Source organism: Adiantum capillus-veneris, chromosome 5 (assembly GCF_014529385.1).
Source record: "Adiantum capillus-veneris isolate H3 chromosome 5, ASM1452938v2, whole genome shotgun sequence".
NCBI classification, from domain to species: domain Eukaryota; kingdom Viridiplantae; phylum Streptophyta; class Polypodiopsida; order Polypodiales; family Pteridaceae; genus Adiantum; species Adiantum capillus-veneris.
This window is the reverse complement of record NC_140935.1, coordinates 59,520,227-59,538,280: the sequence shown is the minus strand read 5'-3', so window position 1 is coordinate 59,538,280 and position 18,054 is coordinate 59,520,227. Positions and strand designations below refer to the sequence as shown.

Sequence of the window (18,054 nt, the reverse complement as noted above, 5' to 3'; positions counted from 1 at the left end):
TCTTGTGGACAAAGTGTTTGCCAGAGATTGTTTTGGTTACTGCCCGGGCTATACAGGTGGTCGGGCAGCATATTACTACACATACACAGCAATGGCACTAGCTCTTGGTAGACCAAACCCAAATGAACTTTTAGAGTATGGCAAACATCTCATGATTCGTTACAAGGGTGATGTGCCAAAAAACAAAATTAAACCTTCAAAATCTTGATACACTTCAAGTAGCAATTGTATAAGATCATGTATTACAGAAATTTTGTACAATGCAATCCACTCAGAGTATCTTTCTCCACTTGTGGTTCACATACACCATTGTCTCTCTCCACCTTCGTTGACTTTCACAAGCACCGGAGTTGTTGTATGCCATTGATCTTTTAAGTTTTTGTTGTTGTAAATGTCTGATGGCTTGTGCTGTTGCTGAAGAGGCCAAGACTTCTATTGCCTGCATTCGATAAATGATTCTACGATAGAACCATTCAAATAGTTCTCTCGAACTGTTAGCCTTGATTTGAGAGCCACCATGTCGTGTGTGCCTGAAATAAGCATTTCTCGCCATGTAATGAGACTTTTCCATCCCTTGGGTATTCCATATTGCCGGGTTCCCATACTTTTGTATAAAATATGGTAAATGATTGAAAATGATGTGCTGGATATGAAAACAGACTAGTTAGAATGTTTTACACTCACATAGTTACACATAAAAGAGAATCAAATACACCATAATACCATGTAGTGAGTAATCTGAGTGTCTGTCCATGCTGTCTTGAATGATTTTTTGAGAAGGTTGAGATTCTCCTTGAACTTGTTCATATCACCTTGTGACTAGTCATCTTTGTCGCACATCAAAAAAGAGGATGTCTATTGATCGCCAAACCTCAGCCTTCACGTTACGAGTAGTTGGTTCTTGGTCTTTGACTGCAATATGTAGCTTTTTCCAGCTCTGATACTCTACCTTGCTAACATAAGATGTGTTATATATTTTTCCATGTTTTGTTAGTTCGGATCTCGTATTCCTTGGGGTTTAGATAAAAACCTCCGTGCCTTCACCCCACCGACAGATGGTTTGCATGGGACATCCTTCTCAGCAGTTGATCTCTTTTCATCCCGCTGGATTTTCACATTGCCACCGTGAAGGCCCATATCCGACAGTACCAATTCTAAGCACTGCAGGGCTACTTGTCACTCTGCTGAGTTCTTAATTTTCCAAGCAAACCCGATAGATAAGTAGACCGATTTCTCCACAATTCTACAAAGGGCATGCATTGTACATATGTGGACATTCACAAGTGGTATTTTCAAAACCAGTCGAAAAGCAGGGTCCTCAATGTGACGTGTTGGAGCTTTTCTCCACCACTTTGGGTCCATGACCTTTGCAGGCTCCATGCAGAACAAACACGGCGACTTTGCCATTGCACCCATTCCACAATTATACATGCACTTTAATGTTTTGAGGTCACCTGCAAGATGTCACTGAACTTGAAAGTCTCCCCTTCCATCTAGACGTAGTACCTCTCCCTGGTTAGTCTGTTGATCAATCACCTCCGGAATATAGTTCGATGGAACACCCAATATAGAATCTCATGATCTTCTTTCTTTACCTGCAACACAAAATAAATGAGACTTAAGTAGATGTGAACATTTCAGCTTAGCTGAGAATCTCGCTTACCTCAAACGCACCAAGCCACCATATGTTAGATTTAGATTGAACACTAAAATACAAAGGATCATCACTAGGATACTTTGAGAGGGCTCTATTCATTAAAGTAATAGTAACACGCTCTAGCTTTTTCTCTTTAACAAGCTCACACTCATCCAGTTTGAACACAAAATGTAATACCCCACGTGACTCTTCAAATGTGATGTTGTAAAACTCCACCATTATCTTCTATAACATCTGCAGGTCCATAAAAATATTATTGAACTCATCATATGCCATGTTTGCTCCATGGCCACTGTAAGTTGCTTTAATATGAAAGGGCTGTCCAAGATAGTCTCCCTGTGCCTCGTTAAGCTGAAGCCTCTCTTTCCAAACACTTGAGGCTGATGGTAAAAGTTTGGATTTTATACCCTTCTTAACAAAGATGGATGAGACAGATTTTTGTATAGCCGAATATCCTCTTTTGCTTACACCAAGTGAATCAAGTGTGCCTTGTATCTCTTTTGCAGACACTGAGTTCTTTGAAATAAAGTGCTCCACTACATTTCGTTGTAGGACCTTAAACTTCTTGTCATATACTATATCTGTTGCCAGGCTTCTACTTATAAGTGGCTTCAATCTCTTTCCTATATTGGATTTGGGGTCAATGTTTTCCTTGTCAGGATAGATTGAATCTCTACATGAAGACAATGCATAAGTAAATAACAGAAAATTACTTCACTAACACTATTTAGGCACATGAAAACAATGCATAACAAGAAAAAACAAAAAGATTACTTAACTAAGACAATGTAGCCAACCAAGAAGCATCACCTTAATGTTCGGATTCTTTTCTTGAGACCTCCGGATGCAACCTGCAATGTTTCAAGATTGCGCAATTTCTTCTTTCGGATACGACCACCCAAGATGGTGTCCTTCATTTGACAACTTCGTACCTTTCCTTTCAGTTCCTGTACCTCTGTTTTGTGTTGCAAAATGGTAACCTGATCTGTAGAATGTAAATGTGAAAGACGAACAATCTCACCTTGTTGAGCTTGGAGAATGCCTTTATAAGTTTCAGCTTCCCTTGTAAGAGATTTACAATAACCTAGAAGGCCCTTTTCTCCATCACCAGCAAAGGTGAATAAGCTTGTAGGATTGACAAACGGTGGAGACGCATTAGTCATTGGATTCTTAGGATAGAGAGAGCCTCTCGTCCAGATATCTATGTGTTTAGCTCCCTGAGCTCTGAGCGTGTCTATGGATGCGGGAGGTATATGTGTGTTTGCTTTACTACGCTTAATCAATGGTTGGTACTCATTGTCCAAATCAATGTGAAGGTGATATTTGGCTCGTTTCTCCGTAACATTTGTGCCATTTGAGGAGTGCACCATTAGCCAAATGTGTAGGTTTAATGGAAAGTGAATAGGCGGCTACGCCTTCGTCCCTCCATGTTAGCCTCATTCCCTCCATATTGACGAGGTTCATTCAATGCAACTGAAAAGAAGATTATCCCTCAATCATTACGAACGAATGTTCAGAAGAGTAAGGAATCTACTTAAAGTACACTTTTTAAACTTTTACCATGAAAGATCCACCTCTATTATTCGCCATATTTTCTAGAGAGAGAGTGAAAAAAATACATTTTCTTAGAAGGCCCTCCAAATGACCTCCGAAATTTCCTAATGATTATGTACTCCACAGGCTCCCATTGCTCATAAGAAGAGGGATAAACATATGCAAAATATATAACAAGAGTTAAACTAAGAGTATCAATAAGTCAAAATGACAAATCTAATGTAGTTGAGATGTGAAGAATGGAGCCATTGCTCATAAGAAGAGGGATAAACGTTGCAAAATATATAAGAAAAGTTATAATGAGAGTATCAATAAGTAAAATGACAAATCATATGCAAGTCAGATGTCAAGAATACTTACAATTGCAACGTGGTTGATGTATATCTGACACATTTCCACCATTTGCTATCACGTTTGGATGGGTATCACATGCTGAACAAGAACTTCCTTTACAGATCTTTTGTCGATTTCAACTTTGAAATCCAACACTCTGGCCTTCCATGCTGAGCGGTAAACATTGATAGCACTAGACCTCTTGGCTCTTCTTGGTTGCATGAGGACCCATGAACCTTTTTTTATCCTTTGTCCAACCCATTGGTTCTCTGCACTTATTGAAGTTGATATTGTAATTGAGGATATGCTACTACTTGGCCTTCTAGGCAAAGTGCAGGTGTTGGTAGTTGGTGTGAGAGACGATAAACACCTAGAGCTTCATGGGCGAGAAGACGTGGAAGCCATAGCTCTGAGAGAAAAGCTTTAGTGGAGGGAGATTCACTTTGAAAGCATTCTAATGGAGGGAAAGTGTTTTAGAATTCCAATATCTTGTGCGAGCTTAATGGTCACCCTCCAGTACGTTAATGACCATAAGAGAATATCAACAGTGGGACCACACACGCACCTAACAGCTCGGTAAAAGCAAAGAAGTTACGATGCCACAATCTTAGATTCGTGAAAGTTTTTAAGATATTTTCCTATTTTTTGAGTCTTTCCACGTATTTTCTTGCGTAATGTAACCCTCTTCCTCATTGGACGCACTCTATTTTTCTCTCTCCTTCATATGGCCCTCCAAATGACCTCCGAAATTTTCTAATGCATGGCATTCCATGAATGGGCGGGCCAAATCCTCACTAGCTAACCAGCACCCCATACATCAATCTAACCCAATTCCTCTCTCCTACATCTTTCCTCCCATCGATATATACATACATACATATAAATAAATAAATAAATAAAGTCATGTTTTGGAAATACCAAAATGATAATAAAAAGTAAAAATAAAATATAATTTTGTACGTATAGATTCTCTTAGTTGTTGCTACAATTACGACAAACTACGCGGTCGTGTGTATGTGTGTGTGTGTAAGTAAGTAAGTAACTAGTGTATGTATATATATGTAATGCATAGATGTTTTTCTATGTACATATCATATATATCTATATGTATATAACACACACTTTTTTAAAAAAAAATCTATAACACACACACATGTATGTTTATGGAAAGTGTATATAAAATGACAATTAAATAAATATACAATTTAAAAATAGATGTGTAGCTATAGCTATAAACATGAGAGAGATGAAATCCCGCTAGATGTATAGAGATCATGACCTATTATTATTATTAGTCATATGGGCACACAAATTAGCCTTGTGAGAGATGTCATCGTATGCCTTGCACCTATCACAAAACATGGCCCCTCTATCTTGTAATGTATTGCAATTTTGCTTGCACAAGTTCTCTATTTTTTCCACCACTTTATGAACCATGCATGGCCCATGTACTCCGATCAATATGGGCCAAGAGGAAGGACACTTTGTAAAGTGCGCAATGTCCTAAAATACAAGCTAGCTATAATTTTAAAACATTTGAGGAACTAACGTCTAAGCTCTATTTGATACTCTTGTCGTGTACTTGACTTGTTCATCGATCTTGAACGCCACAAACAAATATAAGAGGAGTATGTACATGAATGAACATTCTCTTCTTCTTCTTCTAGAAAGGAGGAAATCAAGGGACGGGCCTAGCCTCCTAGGGATATCATCATTTATGCTGTAAGGAAGAATGGTAGCTAGTTAGCCCCGAGCAAGGAAAGGGCCTCGATAAGATTATAACTAGAAAGGTACTGATTTTGTTGGGACAAAAGGAATCAAACGTCAAGGACTGTAAAGTAGCATTTCCAAGTGTGTTAATATCGTTGAGCTTGTTCACAAGAAGTTTTAGACCACTTCCCTTTTTGAGAAGGAGATCCTCTTTCCTCGGTGGGCCGGCAACCCCCTAGTACCTACTCCCAACCGCATTTAGCTAGGTTTGCGGTGCTCGATCGCAAAACCTCATGATGTTATCGTAATTCACAATGTGGAAAACTATTGAAAGCATCCTGTGATACATAGCTCACATTGTACACACACACACACACACACACACACACACACACTATTTCTATGTGTAAAGCTCGAATTTAGTCCCCTAAAGTCTAATGACTTAATCCCGCCGCCACAACACCCCCCCCCCCCCCCCCCCCCCCAAAAAAAAAACACACACACACAAGTTGCTCCCATTGTACACACACACTATTTCTATGTGTAAAGCTCGAGTTTAAAGTTCCCCCCCCCCCCCCAAAAAGAACACACACACACCACTCTGTCACTTTGGACACAAAGTCTTTTCTACTCTAAAGTCTCTCTCTCTCTCCATCCAAAGCTTGCTTGTAATTTCATGTCTAATCATGTCAAGGCCCTTTGCCTCCACAAACATGTCTTTTCGTTCAAACATCAATGTATAACCGACTTGCCCCCCCTCCTCTCGCTCACATCATCTCTGATCGACCCCTTCCTTTCCTTTGGCCCCCTAGCTTACTTAGTACAGTATATAATACATATATGGCTGCTGCAGAGTACTGCCTCTTTTAAAATCATTTGATCTGATCTGTTTGTGTGACGCTCTTTGTACATTATGAGCAAATTGATTGGTACTCATTGAACTCTGTGCTTCAAAAGAGTCATCAGACTCATAGCAAAATCCAGGCAAGCCAATGCCCCGGCCCCTTTCACTTGACGAGCAAAAAAGGCTACATGGGGCCCGGCAAGGTGGCGGGCTCTGATTGGCTATTTTGGGACTGTGGGGAACTTAGACGCACATGCAATGGACTTGAGTCATGGACCCATGCACGAGTAATTAAAAGGGTTTCAACTTTCAAGTATGGACCAATCTCCATAGTCTATAGTATGTTTTATTTATGGGAAAATTACCAAAATACCTCTCTAATTTATAGAAATTCTCAATATACCCCTTCAATTTCAAAAATTCCGATTACACCCCCATTATTTTGTCACAAATTCCGAGAATGCCCGTCCTTGGTCGTGAGATGAAATTCATCTAAAAATAAAATATTTTTGTACCTTTTCATAACAAGACTGAATGTCTATCAATACAAGTAACAAGATGCTAAAACTAGAATTTGAGTTGGTTATGTAGGCTTTGGAGATGAATCATTTCATTATTTTTAGACATAATCGCCTTTTTTTTGAGGTAATTTGTGACAAATTACATGCTAAGCACTTAAAAACAGCTCTCAATTGTAAAAAAGGAATAAAGATTAGAACAATCCGACCAAAATTGATACAAAAGTATTTGAGGAATTTTCACAAATTAGGGGGTATTTTGGTAATTTTCCACATACATATACACACACACACATATATATATATATATATATATGTGTGTGTGGTGTGTGTGTGTGTGCGCGCGCGCCCGCTCTATGCGATTGTCTCTCTAGAGTCAATCTAGACGAGTGTTCAGGAAAAATGTGTCTCAACTTAATATCGTGCCGTTTGCAATCTCAAAAATGCCGGTTGAGGGCAAAGGGAAAGGAGAAATTCCCTCCCAAAATAGAGAAAAATAGTGTAAAAACCTGAAAAATACCCCTAATTTTTAAAAATTTCCTATTGGCAAACTCAAGGAAAGGAAATTTGTATGTTTTGGAAAAATGATTTTCCCCGAACACTGGTCTAGACTCAAGCTCCCATTCAGACAGAATAGGCCAAAGAAAGTTGAAATTCAAGCGGCCCCACGGGGCAAGCGCAAAGCCGGACTCCGGAGACTTTCTCTTGAAGTTCTGAATCATCACCCCGCCCCGCCCCGCCCCGCCCCCCCCCCCCCCTCCTCTCTCTCTCTCTCTCTCTCTTTCTCTTTCTCTCGCGAGCAGCTGTACAGCAGCAAGCCGTGGAAAGAGCCAGGGTCACACGATTGCAGGCAAATGCCAAGCTGCAGTAAAAAGGGCAAACTGTGTGTGTGTGTGTGTGTGAGAGAGAGAGAGAGAGAGAGAGCTGAGAGACACTCGTGGAGTCGTGGACCAGCTCCTGGCTGACATTGGCTGGAAGACCCTTTTCAACTTTTTGTTGACGCGGCCTCTTCCGTCAGGGCTCGCCCGACAGAAGGCAACAGAACTGAGAAGGGCGCTATGGACGGGGCCACCCGCCAATCGCCCTCATTCTCGACCTTTATCGTTCAGGCCTCCGTATGCAAACAAAGAAGCCTGAATCCCCCCGGGGCCCCGGCCCATCGACCCTGAACGCCGGATGCCAATTTTTCTTTGCTCGCCAGCCATCCTTTGCCCATTCACTCGAGAGTCCAGCATCCTTCTGCCCTTCGCCCTTGACATAAAGCGAGTTAGGCATCCGTCACCATCACCCGGTTGCGTGCTCCAGAATGCACTGCCTTCTAATTCAGTTCGTTACTATGCTCTATTTTTATTTACTACATTCACCCCGCCTGTTATTGCTGGCCCAGGGCAGCAGCCTGTCTGCATTCCTTGAATTAAAGCTTTGACAACGATCGAAGTGCCAATTTGGCCTGGTGTCTAAAATTTGTTAAAGAGCGCTCCAAATAGAGGAAAAAAGAAAAAAGAATGGAAATTTTAAACTCGTGCAAATTGAAATAGGCCGCGTCGAGATCTTTTCGGGTCTTGCAGGCCGTTTTATCACCAGCAAGGACAGAGCCTACAGAGGGTCCTGGTCCAGTGAGAGGGATTTCGGCAGCTTATACAAGTACCGAGGCAGCCACACAGAGTCGTCCAGTTCAGACTTCAGACAGATACAGTCTCATCAGCGCCATGACGTCCGTCCAGTCTGCTGTCACCCGTGATTAGCTGACTTACAATTTACAAAACTCTTAAATATTTCAATATTCGCTTCACTGGTTGGCTGTTGCTGAGACTTGAGTTGCTCCTTTGATTTTTAGCTCCCATATTTTATTTTTCGCGCTTCGTCTTGAACTGCTGCAAGGTCAGCAAAACACAACAGCGTCCCGACTCCCCACTGCTCAACTTTGAGTTACGGACGGGCAAAGCAGATTCGAAAAGTGGAAAAAGGAGGACGGCAGCCCTGCTCTGATCAGCTGATGAGCTCGACAAGCAGAAAAAGACTTACCTTTTATTAAATTTTCAGATAATATACCCTCGAAAAGAAAAGTGAGATTGGTTACTTATTTGTGAATAAATGGATCGAGGAAGTGGCAAAAAAGGTAGTGCAATGATGGAATGCGGGAGAGAGCGGGAAGGTGGCTGATAGATAGGTCACACAAGGGGGGGAGGCCTCCAATAGCGACATTTCGCGCGGGTGAAGCAGTGAGCACAGTGGCCGTTTCACACACACGCACATTGTCCAGCACGCCCAACCTTCATTTTCCATCCCCATATGCTCCCTTCCCTCCATCACCACAGGGCTGTACGCCTACAAGTGCACACAATATGCTTCTATTTGGTGATCCCAAGGCTGATGCATATTGACACGTGGGGTCTTGATCAGCATACGCCTCTGTTCAAACGGGCCACCTTTCTATGGCTTGCGCAACAGAGCTTCCGAAGTACATCCGACCGACCAGCTTCGAGTCACAGAGTCCAGAGTCTATGGCACTCTTTATTCTCATTCATGGCCTCTCCCTCCCTCACTCACTGTCTCTCTCTCTCACTAGCCAGTCTCTAGTAATAAGCCTATGCTGCCTCGAGGCTCCCTCTTCCTCTCCGTAGGAGGCTCTACAAGAATCAGCTTTGATGTATCTTCTCTCTTTCCTCCTGTTATATATAATTGATATTAAACATTGCAAATGGTCCCCCATTTCCCTCATAACCGTCGGCATAAACTCCAACGCAGTGACATCCAAGGCGAGCCCTAGCTCGCCAATGATGGGAGGGATTACGGGGACTTGAAGCCTCAAAGGGAAGTCCCGCAAAGAAGCTTTCCATAGTACTACTACGATCACTGTAGAGTGTGATTACAGCGCAGAATATGAAAGAAGGGGAGCTGCAGCACAGAGGCCGGAGCTGTAGTAGGATTAGCGCATGTGGAGCCTAGGAATGTCGAGGGCGGTCGAATTAGAAGTAACTATAAGTTGGGCGGCCATTTGTGTGAGGGTAGCAGTACAGGGTCCTGTGTTGGGGTTGGGGATACTACTCATGGTGCTGCTGAGTACAGCGATAATAAGCGTGCAGCTGGCCCCCGTCCTGTCCGCCGCTACTGCAGTACAAGACCCTGCGCTAACGACTGTCTTGCTTCCACCAGTGCACAAGTTGTACCAGTACGTCTGCCTGAACCTTAGTGGCTGCAGTCCAATTCTAGGCCAAATCAAAGGGTGTACCCTCTGCCCCTGCATGCACAGCAGTACCCCCCAGCGAGCCCGTCTCAGTCCAGGTTTCCCTTGTGAGCAGCAGGCACAGCTGCTGGCTAGCTGCAACACAGGTCTTGTCTAGTTTAGTTTCCAAATTTGGGCTGCGCTCTCTCCTTCTTCTTTCATACTAGCTTGCACGCAGACTATAGGGTCCTAGGGCCTCATCCTGCTGCTGCAGCTAGCTGTGCCGGCAACATCCACACAGACCTTTCCTGTGTAGGTGGCCCGGATATCTCGATCAGCAGTACTGATACGCGACCCCTCTGTATCAGTTTATGGTATGAATTCTCTCTCGAATTTGAACACTGTGGTGGATGATCAAGGTGACTCCACCCCCTGGCCCTCAGATCAGGGCTGGGACCCCCCTGTGGCCACCATCTGCACTGGCTCCCTGTCTGACACCCGCCTGCATTTCCACCATTCCGCCCCTCCACGCCAAGAATGGGATTGGTCCGACAACCAGATGATTCTGGGCCCCCATTATGTGACACAGGATGATGACTTGGACTGCAAGCCCGGAATTCTGCATGCGGACACCATGTTGGGTGGAGCTGGGCTTGGGCTTAAACAATATACAGCAGGGCTTAATGTGTCTGCCGCAACTAGCATGGTACCCCCATCGGTAGGCGGCAGCGGTGGCGGCGGTGCAGTCCTGCAGACTGCGTCATGGCCTGGACTGTTGAATGCCGTCCCGCTGCGGCAACATGCTGGAATAGAGAGCTCTGCAGGTGGAAGCTGTTATTCTTCATCGCCCCTCATGTATGGTGGAGGTTTAGGGGGTCATGCCGGCAGCAACAACATTGGGCTTGGAGGCTACTACAATAATACACATCAAAACCAGGTGCTGGACATGGAGCAGAGGCGGATACATGACATGATCTTGAAAAGGGGAATTTATTCAGGTGCAGGGGATTTGGGCAGTGCCAGGCTAGGGCTAAACCTCGGAGGCAGAACCTACTTCTCCACTGAGGACATGGCTGCTCGATTTCATCTTTCAGGTGCAGGTAAGCGCTTCCGCCCCAATTCCCCTAGCATGCATGTTCCACTCTGCCAGGCAGAAGGCTGCAAAGCAGACCTCAGCATCGCCAAGCACTACCATCGGCGTCACAAAGTGTGTGAATACCATTCGAAAGCCTCAACGGTTATGATCACCGGAAACACGCAGCGGTTCTGTCAGCAATGTAGCAGGTCTCTTTCTCTCTTGGTCTGTCTGTCTCTTACTTTCAGAAGTTCTACCATTGCATCATTGCATTGAATGTGTTGGAGCTGTAGTTTGAAGGTTCTCTATGTACCTAAATGCAATACATTGCTGAAAGTTCAAGAAGGAACTATGTGCTTAATGAAAGAGATTAGGACTGACTACTTGAATTGCATGCACAGGTTCCATGCACTGACAGAATTTGATGAAGGGAAGCGAAGTTGCAGGAAGCGACTTGCGGATCACAATAGACGGCGCCGAAAGCCTCAACCTGCTGCTGCTCTACCAGCAGCAGACTCAGCTTCGCCTACCACGCAGGGCACAACCTCCAGTACTGACGCAGCTGCATCGACGAAGCAGAATGAGGATCAGCTGCAGGACTCAAAATCAGGGACTGCTCTTGTATCTAGGAGCCAATCAGACCAAAAAGGTATGCTTCAAATGAATAACTCAGACATTGAACATGTAATGCAGGCTAGTTAGCTATCTAATAAGCAAGCAAGCAAGGCCAACGCCAACTAAAAGTATTACCCATATTGCACATGAAAACTCAGTGACAAAGTAGTACCAAAATGTCTTTTAATTAACCAATGTTGGTAATTAAGTGCATGAGCCTAGCCGGAGTTCTCAATAGAAACCAACCTGTTCCTTTTTGTAGGGAGGAACTTAGTTTATATGAGTAATTTAACGAAAATCAACTCCATCCATTAGAAAAAAGAACAATAATTGTTCTTTCACAACATTACAGATAAAGTATATTTTGAAATCATACTGTACAGTAAACTTAATATATTGGGGTGGTAACCTCGTGGTTAAGGTAGATATGTGGGTGCCAAAAGACTTGGGTTTGATACCCAGTGTCATCTTTCAAATTTCAAATGTACCTCTGGGTTCACATCACACCGATGGAAAACATGGCACTTATATGAGCTCTTCTAGATGAAAAACCTCCAAAACGCTCTCTTCCATCGCCCATGTGTTCACATTGATGGCGGAAGAAAATGTGAGACAATTTTCTTCCATCGCATGTTGTGAACACCGGGAGGCAATGGGAGAAAGAGAGGAGGAGGCAAGTGTGGACAAAGGGGTGGGAGGGTTGCATTAACGTCATTGGTTGCTTCCCAATGGGGTTTTTTTTTTTTTGGAGGGGGGGGGGGGGGGGGGGGGGGGGGGCGGGGGTCGGAACAAATTCCCTTTTTCTCTTCCACGATGTCAAGGTGAGAAGTCACGATATGCTACATGAGAGAATGAGAGAGAGAGAGAGAGAGAGCACATAGGCCCACAACCCACTTAATGAGTGGGAGCCCCTTATGCACACATTAAAGTCCAAAGACCCTCTAATGCCCACTTGAAGAACATCTAACAATTCAATCCAATGGTCAAGGAATTCCCAGCTCCCCCTATGGCCTTTTGTAGGCCAAAAAAGTTTCATTTATTGACACCACAAGGTAAAAACATCATGAAAATATTCTCATTGTTCATCTCTAAATTGCGGAAGGCCTAGAAAGTTGATTTTAGGCAAACCCCTTTAAGAGTTAGTATACCTTGATACAATATTGCTTCTATTGTATCTTGCTTTTAAGAGTTAGTATACCTTGCTTTCAGTGTAACTTGCAAGCAGCCTACAATTGATGCAAACATGACATAAATAGATAGCAAGCATGTCTGGACACAAATAAATGCATGCACATAGCAATTATTTTGGCAAGCTAAAACTACTTATGGAACATGTATTGCTCATCTTCTAGGTGACCAGCAGTCAAAGGAGGGCATGACAGGGAACAAAACTGCCAGTAATAGCTCCACCGAGCAGCAGACTTCACTCCTCTCGCCAATGACTTTGGCACCTTCTGTGTCACTAACTCTTCAAAATGGGGGAGGCAGAAGTACAGAAATGCAGTCGATATCGATCACCAACATGGCTGTTGGATCGCAAGGAAATAGTACTGAGAAGGAGGCTGCATACATCAATGATAGGCAATCACTTGCACCTTATCTCCTCAATGGACCTAGCCTCTCCTTGTCGAGCAACAACGTTTCGAGCGCTGGTGTGCGTCATGTAGGGGGGCCGGATTCGGTCCCTAGCACAGCCCATCCCTCCCCTGCTCATGCAGCAAATGCACCACCCACTTTTGATACAGAAGTAGAGCTATCTGTGCCATGGCTAAGAGGTCACCATGTTGGGTCATCTCCAAGGGTGGGAATTGTGCAGGAAAGCTTAGGCAAATTGTCCACATGCCATGAGCAGGCAGATGAAGGTTCCATGATGTATAAAAGCTCTATCAATACAGCTAATTGCAGAAGAAACTCAAACGGGCAATACTTCAATGAACACGGTCGGATACTGGCAGAGCGTATGCAAAGCCTGCAGTCAAAGGTACAAAATCCATTGGTGCAAGACCATCAGCAGTCAATCAAAAGGGAGAATTGGATGCTTGAGGGTGCTGTGGCACATGAGAGCCAAACTGTGCTCAGCTTGCTGGAGACAGGAACGAGCAATGCAGGCAGGACAAAAAATGCGCACGAGTACAATCTACAGATTGACGCAGCGACTTCTATGAATGCAGTCGATCATCAGCATCATCACTTTAGGGAGTGTCATAGAAGTGCAGGAGGAAGACATCATCCCCTTGACTTTCTGCAGCAGAATAATCATCCCCATCATGGAGGCCTACATCTTAACTCTGCTAGTCCCGCAGATCATATGGACAATGAAGCCTCTGATGCAGCCCTCTCTCTGCACTGCATGCAGGTCTTGAGGCCTCTGAACGAATCGCTTTACACGACTGCGGACTTCATGAAAGACAGTTTTGTCTAGCTAGCTCTCTCTCTCTCTCTCTCTCTCTCTCTCTCTCTCTTTTTCAGTGAATGGTTCTGGCGATGGCGACCTCCCAATTCATCATGTAAAATGCATCGTTGAAGAAGATTGTTTAGGCTGGGCCCTTTTGTTCCATTTTCATCACAATTTACTTCCTTCGATCTCTTAATCAACCGGTAGCAGTTTGAATAAAAGAGAGAGAACTAGAGAAGAGAAGAGAAGTTTTTAACATCTGAAGAGCAACCCTAAGAGACTTGGCTAAGATCTATCCTACGAGTCTTGACCTCAAGGCTTGTTATTCAAGAAGGAATTGTGATAGCCAATCTACCACACGCAATCCGGTACTCAAGAAGACAGTGTGATTTCTTGGCAAAATAAAAAACTTATTGTGCCATGTAATTGGAACGGAAAGGTTTCTTTTGAAAGGCTAAATAAGCCTATAATTAATGGATAGCTCCTAGTAATTACTCCTCTAAACTTAAAAATAAGGGAGAGAGGTGATTGCTTAGAAACTAGGGGGTCCACCATAATAGGAAACTATATAAGTTAGGAATAGGTCTCCATTAATTTTTCTTTTTTTAATAAAACATAAGGGAAGGGGACGTGTGATAAAATTCAAGGTGGAAAGGAGGGGTGTTTCGGGTTGATGGAAGACACTATATATGAAAATCTTCAAGTGTTTATCGCGTTGTTTTATCGCGTTTTGTAGAGAGGTGTAAATTCAATGAGAGAAACAAGAGAGAGGAGGACGGGGTGTTTTTTTTGTATTTAAAGTATTATCGCGACTTTATCCGCTATTATTACCGTCATTATATCCGCTGCTCAAATTTAGTACCTAAACTTTCAAATTATTCTGACTTAACCCCTCCCTCCCCGCCATTCAAATTTTGGTGTTTCCTTCCTCTCAATAAAAATTAAAGAATATTGTTTATAATTTTCAAATATAAAAAAGAAGAGAGAGAGAGAGAGGGGGAAGAAGGGGGGAGAAGGAGGCGGGGGATATTAAGCCCGGTTCAGACGTTGTGGCGGAAATGCTTCCCACAGGGGCGTGTAAGCTGGGTGGCAAAAGCCTATTTGTTGCAACAAGTATCTTCCTCCGGGCTCGCCATTTTTCTTCCGATCCCCCCCCCTCCTCGGAAGAGCTGTTGGCCTCTCTCCACCTCTCTCTGTTTTTCGCTCTTCTTTCTCCAACACCGTTCAGACGAGGCGACGAGACTTGCAGAAAGCCTTTCTTCCTCCAACCTCGTCTGAACCCAGCCTAAGATCACACTTGGTTACAACTAAAATAATCATTGTTTATTGAGCATATTCTCAAATCTAAAGAGAGGAAGAGGAGGGAGAGAGAGGTGAATGGATTACACGACCAAAGAACTTCATAACTGCAGAATGTTTATGAATCATCTTCCGAAAGATCTCTACATGAAACATCATCCAATTCTAAGCCCATGGCTCCTAAATCAATAAAGAGAGAAACAAAATTGTCGTTTGTGGATGCATTGCCAGCTTCATCATCTTCATCATCATGACAATCATCCTCACTAAGACTTGCTACCACCGAACTTGATTCATCGACCTCTCTTTCCTCTGTTTCCACCTCATCCAAAGTCGGAGGTGGAAGAGGGTCGAAGATAATCTCCACTTCATTAGTGGAAAAAATGATTCTCCCCCGAGGTGTTACGGGAATTACGAACCAAAGTTTTGGTTGGTGGATTCGATATAGATGCCCTATAAAATAGAAGCTCAAAGTGAGTAACATTGGTATAAGTAACGCCACAAGTAAATAAGAATAAAAAAAGGTACATGTCATTTCACTCACCTGCTTACAATTGTTCTAGACACATTTGCAAACCACTTGCACTCGAAGATGAAGCTATGAAAAAATTAACCTTTAGTATCCTTTCAATAGTTTCGCAGTACCTGGCTTCATCACCATCTGTGTCAAAGTTGCCCATGATAGCACAATCCACGGTGATTCTACACTCGTCAATGTAGCACATACAAAAGTGATGACCCTTTGACCACATAGAGTTAAAGGAAAGACACTACAAAATAGAAAAATATATTAATTTATCAAATACATATTAAAAATAATTTCAAGAAATAGCGAGACAATATGGTTTAGGTATATAAGTACTCTACCGTTGGTATGCAGCCTCGTGCATCTCCCATTCTTTTTTGGTGATGTCTTCTCTGTGCGCTTTTGCCTCGATCATTCTCTCATGAATCCACTCTGCACTAATGAGATCTGGAAAACATGGAAGGTGTCTAGGCATTGGGGGTGCCCTCCTTCTTCCATGTGCTTGTTTCCATGCTTTCCTCTCTTGCAAACGCTTGGCCTTTGCCACTGTCCACAAGTCCACCCATAATTGGTCATAATTTTCGCATTGAGAATGCAAAAGTTATCGACCACTCGGGATAGATTCATATCCATGTTAAGCAGTTTCCCCTTTACACTTGTCAAGTGTGAAGTCATCCTTGTATCTTCCTCGTCTGACCACATGCGAGGCATTGAAGGATCAACTTGTGCCAAATACTCTGATATATAAACAAATGCCTCTTGAACAATCCAACCTTCGGCCATACATGGCTCTAGTTGAGACCGTAGCAGCACAAAATCTTTGAGAGTCTTTAAAAACCTCTCTAAGAAGAACATCCATCGTGCGTGCACTACTCCACATATAGCTATCTCCTCCACCACGTGAACCAAGAGGTGAATTTGACTAAGAAAGACCGATCGAAGAAATGCATCTTCAATGGCACACACAGTTTCTGTTGCAAGTGTTTGAGCAGTAGGGATAGCATCTATTTCGATTTCCTTGGAGCTCACAAATCTGCAAGAAAACACACAAGGATACACTAAGTGCTAGTTGAAATTATTGTGTTCATAAAAAAGGTGTAGTTGAGGGAAGTCTTGTGGTGTACCTTACTAGCTCTCCTAATTTGAAAATAGCGTTCGTGACTTTCTTGTCCCGACACATACACATACTCACCGGCAGAATGAACTACAATGTAAATCAGGGAACGGGAAAGTGAGTGATAGTCATACACACAAACTATAGATAGAATAGGAAGTATGAAGATTACCTGAAGCATCTTGTGCCAATCGTGGGACTTCAACCCATACAATTGAACGCTTTCACCCTTCTTCGCTTTTGTGGAAGCTCCCTTTAGTGACCTCATGTATCATGTTGGTGTGCGAATAGAGGCGATGGTACCCTTCACCTTGTCTAGTTCTTCTTTTGCTAGCATCCATGGTGCTTTAGGAAGCACAATATTTCCATTTGGGGTACGCCGTGGAGTGCCAGAGGCGGGGAGACGTTTCAAAAGCCTCAAATCCTCCCTCGCACCCAAAGAGTCCTTCTTCCAATAATGTGGTCCCATAGTGTTTGGGCTACATTCTTGAATATGTGCATGGGATCCAAGAGGTGTTGTATTTTTAAGTCCTTCCAATATGGAAACCTTAAAAATATGGAATACCTTGACATACCTTTTGGTGGAGGACACAGAGCCGGATTGTGGTTGTGGTGTTCCTCCCAAATGGCTGCCCAATCTGCCATCGTGAGCTTTAGAGGAGCCTTCCCATTTGTTGGAGCCTTGTGCTTGTTATGCCCTTGGGGTAAGAAACGATGGTTGTTTGGATAGATTACATTGCACAAGGAGTCTGGCCTCTCTCTCACCAACGATGGCCCGTAAGTAGAACATGCATTGTGCCCCGATGTGAACAACCCTACATACATACCATATGGTTAGAGAGATGAGTGAACTAAAGTGAGCTAAAGGGGAGAGGGAATGAGGGAAAGAGAGATAGAGGACAAGGGGTTACCAGAAATCTCTCCAAGCCCAGGATAGTTGTGCATAGTCCACATAAGGATTCCCCTCACTTGAGCCTCTCTCCCCCCCTTTCCAAGTGAGACATCGACAACAGGAATGCCTCTCCATAACGTAATCCTCCAACTCCTCAATGAGGGGCTCGAGGTAAATGTCAATATTTGAAACTTTGTACTTCCCTGGCACAAGCAAGGAAAGAAGTATATTGCCCTTCTTGATTGTCTCACATGGTGGAATATTGTAGTTGACGATCACCACAGGTCAAGTGCTCCATGAAGTAGACTTAGTGCCGAAGGGGTTGACACCATCACTTGCTAACCTAAGCCTCAAGT

The 18,054-nt window shown here is 43.4% G+C and overlaps 1 protein-coding gene across 1 annotated transcript; it reads left to right on the top strand.

Annotated features, from left to right (window-relative positions):
• Positions 1 to 9,008: 9,008 nt before the first annotated feature.
• On the top strand, positions 9,009 to 14,029 carry LOC147457375 (uncharacterized). The gene is made up of 3 exons (XM_086512266.1): positions 9,009 to 11,066; positions 11,259 to 11,506; positions 12,825 to 14,029. The coding sequence occupies exons 1-3, from the start codon at positions 10,159 to 10,161 to the stop codon at positions 13,892 to 13,894; spliced, it is 2,226 nt and encodes a 741-aa protein (XP_086368392.1). The 5' UTR covers positions 9,009 to 10,158; the 3' UTR covers positions 13,895 to 14,029.
• The last annotated feature ends 4,025 nt before the right edge of the window (positions 14,030 to 18,054 follow it).

Coding starts and splice junctions, on each gene's coding strand:
- LOC147457375 (XM_086512266.1), top strand. CDS start 10,159: ATGAATTCTCTCTCGAATTTGAACACTGTGGTGGATGATCAAGGTGAC. Junction 11,067..11,258: donor TTCTGTCAGCAATGTAGCAG/GTCTCTTTCTCT, acceptor TTGCATGCACAG/GTTCCATGCACTGACAGAAT. Junction 11,507..12,824: donor GAGCCAATCAGACCAAAAAG/GTATGCTTCAAA, acceptor CTCATCTTCTAG/GTGACCAGCAGTCAAAGGAG.